Source organism: Thalia democratica, chromosome 7 (genome assembly GCF_965202585.1).
Source record: "Thalia democratica chromosome 7, ktThaDemo2.hap1.1, whole genome shotgun sequence".
Lineage (NCBI taxonomy): Eukaryota > Metazoa > Chordata > Thaliacea > Salpida > Salpidae > Thalia > Thalia democratica.
Window position 1 is genome coordinate 7,085,535 of NC_139171.1, and position 7,317 is coordinate 7,092,851.

The 7,317-nt window shown below is 27.1% G+C and overlaps 1 protein-coding gene across 1 annotated transcript; it reads right to left on the reverse strand.

The window, feature by feature from the left end:
* Positions 1-259: 259 nt before the first annotated feature.
* Positions 260-1,159, reverse strand: LOC145841092 (kelch-like protein 38). The gene has a single exon (XM_082948465.1). It carries the CDS (start codon positions 1,157-1,159, stop codon positions 260-262), a length of 900 nt encoding a protein of 299 aa, XP_082804591.1.
* Positions 1,160-7,317: the final 6,158 nt, after the last annotated feature.

The following is a 7,317-nucleotide window of genomic DNA, read 5'->3' on the forward strand; positions in this document are numbered from 1 at the left end:
AATCATAAGTTACCATCTTTATTAGTAGCCATTAGTATATGACAGGAAAGAAAAGTTAAATGTTAGTATTTAATAAATTCAAGAAATTTTGAGTAGTGATAAAGATAGATTATAAAATTTTATTAATAAAAACATTCAAAACTTGTTTTAAAATTTAAATCATGAATTTATTTTAAACAAAAAGTCAATAAATTTCAAAAAAGTTACTAAACATAAAAGTTTGTAAGTAGAAAAAAATTTTTCATAAACTGTAAGATAACTAATTGTTACTCGAGCAACCAAAAGAAGCTAACGGGAGAGGTAAACTTGGACCTTTTGACCAAACATCGTTTTCAATGTCATAAACCTCCAAGGAATCACTCATTTGATTTTCGTCCAAATAACCCCCGAAGACGAAAATCTTATTATCAAGTACACTGCATCCAAAGTACGAGCGTGCTATATTCATTTCAGCCACACAAGTAAATTGATTCGTCACGCTCGAGTAAACTTCAACTAAACATATTTCTTTAATCATATCACTTACACCACCGATGACAAAAAAATTTTTGTCGTGAACCACAGCCCTGTGACCGGCTCGTTTTTGAAGAAGCCTGGCGTCAGCTGTTGTCCATTTGTTCTCACTTAAGTCGTACGTCTCAACCGTGTCCAGTAGATTCATGTTTGAACCACCGCCAATTGCCCACACTTTATCTTGGAAATATGTCAACGCGAACGCGCATCTACTTGTGTTCATGCTGCAAACTTCGGTCCATTTTCCACTTTCCGCACTGTAAACTTCACACTTTCCGGAACTTTTCATCTCCTTATGAGTTCCTCCGGCCAAGAAAATGCACCCGGCAAATGAGCACATTCCAAAAGTATTTCTTTCGTTATGCATTGGTGGAACTGTCAATTTCTGACCAACTGATATGGCCTCAATATCGGATGATGTGATGTCATTTCTAATACCTCCGAATAAATAAATGTTACCTCCAACAGTAGCAGATTGATGACTCAACCTTGTAGAACTTAGTTTTGAGTGTAAATTATAAGTGTTTGTTTTAAAATCAAATATGTAAACAGCATTACTAAGTTTGTAAGGTTTTGATCCGCTCTGTGATTTTGTTGTCAATCCACCAGATATTACTATACTGTTTATATCATCAATACTTTGCATATTATGCACATCATCATTATTTGTTATCTTTTTTTCTGTTTATTTTAAATTGTGTTTTATCATGTAGTTCGATGTCGATCTCATACAAAAAAAATTATATTGTTTTTAAATTATTTCGTTTCCTTGTTATTAATATTTTTGTGAATTAATGCTTTTCAGTAGTTTTATATTCATATAAAACGTATAAAAAATCTAGAACAGTAACAATGGTATGATAACTTCTCAAATCGTCCTTAAGTATGTCAATTATTCTTTATGATTTCTTTATCTTTATCTTAACTCGATATATAAAAACTGTTATACTCCAAAAAGAAAACGAAAAAGTTTTTATTTTTTACTCATTATATTGTTTGAGATATTTTAAAATTCTTCTTCACTAAACAAGTTGAATATAAACTAAATAAAAGAAACTTAAGTTTTTTATCAACTTGTTTGCTATAGAAGAATTTGAAAGTACTTCAAATAATACAATAAGTATAAAATTAAAATTTTGTTGATTTTTTAAGAACTACAATAGTTTCAAAATATGTTAATAAAATTTATAAAAAGGTTCAAAAGATAAAACTAAACTGTTTACTGTAAACAAACCATTAATTTGGTTTTTCCTGTAGAGTTGGTCATTGTCTTTTTTTGTTAACTTTTTCTTTCTTTTATCTTCAAAGTGGTCAACTTCAACACTTTTTTTTAATTTTTTTATATTATTTAGTTTAGATAAGATATTTTTATTGTTTATCTGCAACATTCTGTAGTTTTCTTTCAAACTTTTAATATCCTTTTGAGCGGTTTTCAGTGAAGCTTTAAATGTTTTTAGGTCAACCTGAATTTTTTTGTTTTGATCTTTTATGAAATTGTTCTCCTTCTCAAATTTGATTATCCTTTGTACTATTAACTTAAAAGTTTTATTTTCGCAATCGTTCATGTCATTGAGTTTTATTTTTACTTCGTGTAAAATATTCTTTTTCAAATATTTATCCAGTAAACTTATATTCAGTTTGTTGTTCTTTTTATCAGAGTCATTCTCATTACTGCTATTAAAGTCTGTAGTAATTGTTAAGAATGATAGAGAAATATATTAATAATCAAAAGTTATTTTGCTTACAAAAAATCATTTAGTTACAAAATTACAAACTGTTATTAAAAAAAAAGCGGCTAATAGATTAATGTTACTAGTAATCAATAACTATGCGTGGTGTACTAAAAAATGCTAAGTAAAAATTAAAAATAAGTATTTTTTATGTATTTTTTCAAAATTAACGAACCTTTATTTACAAAAGATTCTTTACATCTGGAACAGTCATCGTTACAAGAATAATAAGTTTTATAATTTAAACAACTATCACTACATGAATCATACAAGTTTTCTCTAGAAAGATTATCATTACGATAACCTTGCTCAATTTGTTTTCCATACTTGACATTTAACATTACAGGTACGTTTTCATTGTCATTATTAAACTTTCTTATTTCAGTTAGCAAGGTATTGTTCTCTGATGTTATTAGTTCGCTTTTTATTTTCAAGCCTTTAATATCTTTTTGAAAGCATTGTAGAAACACTTTAACACTTTTAAGGTTGTTTTGATAACTTGTATTAGTTTCTTTTAGACTTGTGTTTTCTTTGTCTAGTTTCTTAATCATATTTAAAAATATTTCTCTCTTTTCTCTTTCGTTGTCTAAAATTTCCTGGATAAATTCTTTTGTATCATTTGAACAGCAACTATAATTAAGTTCTTTATAGACATTTGGGAATATGGTCTTTACAATGTTTATGTTTTCAGCATTACATATTGGACATCTTTTGTTAATCTGCGTTGCACTTTCTAAACAAGATTTATGGTAAACGTGACCACATTCCGTAACAGAAACATCAGTGTTTACTGAAAACAAATTATCTAAACATATACTGCATTCAAAATCCATTTTTGTATAACTTTTTAGTTTAATTCCTTTAAAAAATATTCAGTTATTTAAAAATAAAGCTTTTCAATAATTCAAAAATCTAAAATACTAGAGGTTTAAATATATATTTATAGATTATGTGTTTACTTAAACTACCTTCTTATATTGGCCCAACAGATTTCAACATTACTTTAAATGCACTAACAAAAGTTAAAAATAATGTTAAACCATAAATATAACACACCTTGTTCGATTAGATTAGAGTTTCCTTATCTTTATTTCAAAATCCTTCTTTCGCAAAATTACAAAACCTATTGCCCTCTCTAACAAGATTTCTTAAAAAACTACCATTAAAAACGCCTAAGACCTTAATTTTATGTTCTTCATCATCAACTCTAAATGTCAGTGTAAGTTTGTAAGTTTCAAGTTACGACTTTGTGGCTCCCCCTTTTACAGCTTTTTTTTCCCAAAATTTCCTAAATTCTTTCCATGAAATCTAGTATAAGTTAAAGTATTACTATTTCAAAAATGCCCAAGACCAGCCTTTTATTGCTGTTAATCATAATATTTACAATGTCTAGTTTAAGTCTCAATTTACGACCTCATAAATCCACCAGTGGCCGCTTTGCAGCTCATGGCCCCTAAATTCTGTAATGGCTTGGAAGGGGAGCAACTTTGGCCCAGTTTGGAAAACCCTGTAAATTCTTACAAATTGGTAATGATTCTAAAAACTGAATAGTGTTCAAAACAACTTTATGTTGTCAGGTTTTAATTTAGTGTACAACCACACTAAAAACCGTAGCTGAATTAAGAATCAACTTAGAAATAAATGATATTTAAAGATATTCCATGCTACTTATTAAAGCTAGGCATGACTTTCGGTGGTCATGTTTTATATTACAGAACAAATCAAACACTAAAAAATAAAGGATAAAATAGTTTTGAAAATACTTTAAACGTTGTCAAAACTTTTCCACAAAAGTTAAATCTAACAGGAGTATACTATTAACTATTACATTATTTATTAAAATAAGAATTATCTGCTTTGAATTAAAACCAAAACATCATTTATAATTAACAAACATTAATTAAAAATGACTTGACAATTAACAATATAATCACAAGTAGGTTCAGTTATGGAATTAATCTGAAAAGTCCTGACTAGAATATCACTGCAATCACACTATGGCTGGATTTTATAGCTTTATCTTAAAACTATAAACTTGTTTCAGATCAACTTGCTTTATGGTTAAATTTTTTTATAATATTTGATGTAAGCCTAAAGGCACACCAGTGGAACTGGTATTCCATTACACTTCCTCTTCTTGCCATTTTCAAACAGAATCTCACTCTAACCTTCCTATTCCTTTTTGCAAGAAGAGAATCTTATTTCACCCTCCTTCCTTCTACTTGCTAGGAGAATGAAGAAAAAAGAGATTTTTATTGACAAACAATGCAACTACCCTTAGGTCTTTAAAGTTACAGCAGAAACAAAGATATAAAACATAGAAAATGTTAAATTAGTCTTAAAACTAATTTAATATAAAACGTTTAAGTTGACAGTGTTAGAATAAAAGAATATTTAAATATGGTGTTAAAGTTCTTAAATTTTTAATACTAATAGTAAAAAAATTTCTAAAAGCTTTTTCATAATATTTAAATAGCAAAACTTTTAAAAAACTAGGCAAAACAATAACATCAACATTATAATGGAGACAACTGTATCAACTAGAAATGTAAATCAATTGTCTTGCATTTGCAGTGATTTCTTACCTTGATGACGCTATGTAAAGTTATAGTGTATAACCACATAAAAACCATAACTAAATTTAAACTTAAGTTAGACCAAAATGATATTTATAGATATTCTATACTACTTATAAAGACTGAGCACGATTTTTGGTGGTTATATTCTCTATTAAAGAACTTATCAAACAGTAAAACATAAAGGTTAGTTTACTTAAGAGAATACTCTATATGTGGTAAAAACTTTTACATATGAGAATCTAAGAAATATATTAAAACAATGTATAATTAGAATAAGAATTATCTGCTCGGAATTAAAACTAAAAAATCAGTTATAAGTAAGAAACATTAATTAAAAAAACGTTTAACAAAATAATAAAAAATAAGTTCAGTTACGGAATTAATCTGAAAGGTCCTGACTAGAATATCACTGCAATCACACTGTGGCTGGTTTTTATATCTATATCTTAAAAATTTAAACTTGTTTCAGATCAACTTTCTTTCTGGTTGACAAACTTTATAATAGTTGATGTTCAACTAACATATTACAGTTAATTTAGTATTCCATTACACTTCCTATTCCTGCAATTTTCAAAGAGAATCTCACTCTAACCTTACTCTTCCTTTTTGCTAGAAGAGAATCACATTTTACAGTTATTCAATCTTTTCGCTAAGAAAATAGAGAAAAAAATGTAAATTTTTTTTAACAAACAACGCAACTTCCCTTAGTTCTTAAAACTTACAGCAAAGACAAAATAAAATTTTATAAAATATAAAAATGTTGAATTAGGCTAAAAACAGGGTTTCCTGGTGTTATTGGAAAATTTTCTCCAGACTCTCCAATTGTCTTCCAGGATTTAAAGGTTTCACGTTTTCGGGTCTATTTTTATTTAAAATTTGGTTTAAGGTAAAAAAAATATCTTAAAGCTTCTTCAAATGCGTTTATAAATAAAAAATGTTTCTAATGATGACATAAATTATTATCTATACATAATATTTTATGTGTAAAATAAAAATTATGTTACTTTACATGTAAAAATTGCTTAATATTACAGGTCTTTTTAGCCTAAATTGTCAAACTCTAGGTTTTTCCAGGATTCCAGGTTTTTTGGCAATGCTATTAAAACTAATTAAAAAAAAAATTTTAGTAGACAATTATAAAAAAAAAATCAAAAGATGGTATTAAAGATCTCACATTTAAAAAAAACTAATAGTTCTCTGTTTCTCAAAAAAAAAAAATTCAGAGTATTAATTTGAAATATTTTAAGTTGCTAAACAAAAAAAATCAACATTATATTGGAAACAACTTTTTCAACTAAAAATATCACTCAATTGTCATGCCTATGCAAACCTCTCTGATACAAGTTCATAAGTGTTTTCAGAATGTTACTGGTTTTGCTTCTTATTTACTACTAAATAATGTCTATAATACTATTAAGATTCAAGAGTCTAATATATATTTAACATGACTTTTTATGATCTAAAATTATTCAATATTTTTTTGACTAATTTGTACTCATATATTGTCAATATTCCTGAAAACTATTTGGACTTATATTTTGTTAGTTCTATTGTGACTTTGTGGACTAAATTTTGTCAGTTCTATACTGCCTTTGTGGACTTAAAATTTGTCATTCTATTTTTAACTTGTGGATTTAATTTCTCGGTTTGTTGGGTCTTGGTAGATTTAAATTTTTTCAGTCTTGTTGTGCCTTTGTGGAATTATATTTTTTCAATTCTATATTGACTTTTTGGACTTAAATTTTGGACTTAAAAAAAGTTTTCCTTTGACTTAGTGGACTTAAAGTTTGTCAAGTCTATAATGAAATTATTGACTTATATTTTTTCAGTTCTATTTTGACTTTGTGGACTTAATTACTGTCAGCTCTTCAGTAATTTTGTGGACTTAAATTTTGTCTGCTCTATTTTGACTTTGTGGACTTAAACTTTATTAGTTTTATAGTAACTATAACTGTCACTGGGACTATATCCTTTGTTATTCAATCCTTTTGTGGTATTTTTGTCAACATAACCCCTTACTTCCTGATGATATTTTCAACCTCCTATGTCTTTGTGGTAACGGTAAAACCTCAAGGGCTTTAATTATTTAAATAATAAACGTGAGCATTGCTTCTTTAAACTAAATGAATGCTTTAATGTAAACTTTATATTATTCTACTGTTAAATCAAATGCACTATTAATTAAAAATACCTAACATATAAGAGAATGTGAGATAAAAAAGTGATAAAAATTGTTTTAAATTTATAAGGTTATATATATAAACAAGTAAGATTTGTTTGGGTAAAATACTGTGTTGGTCCTAATTAATTATTTTATAAAAAGCTAGTGATTTTTTACCTTGATGATACAATGTAAGATTATAGTGCAGTGTATAATCATACTGAAAACCATAACTGAATTTAAGCTTAGCTTATAACTAAATGATATTTAAAAATACTGTATACTGCTTATAAAGACTAGGCATGGTTTTTAGTGGTTTTATTCTAAAATAATG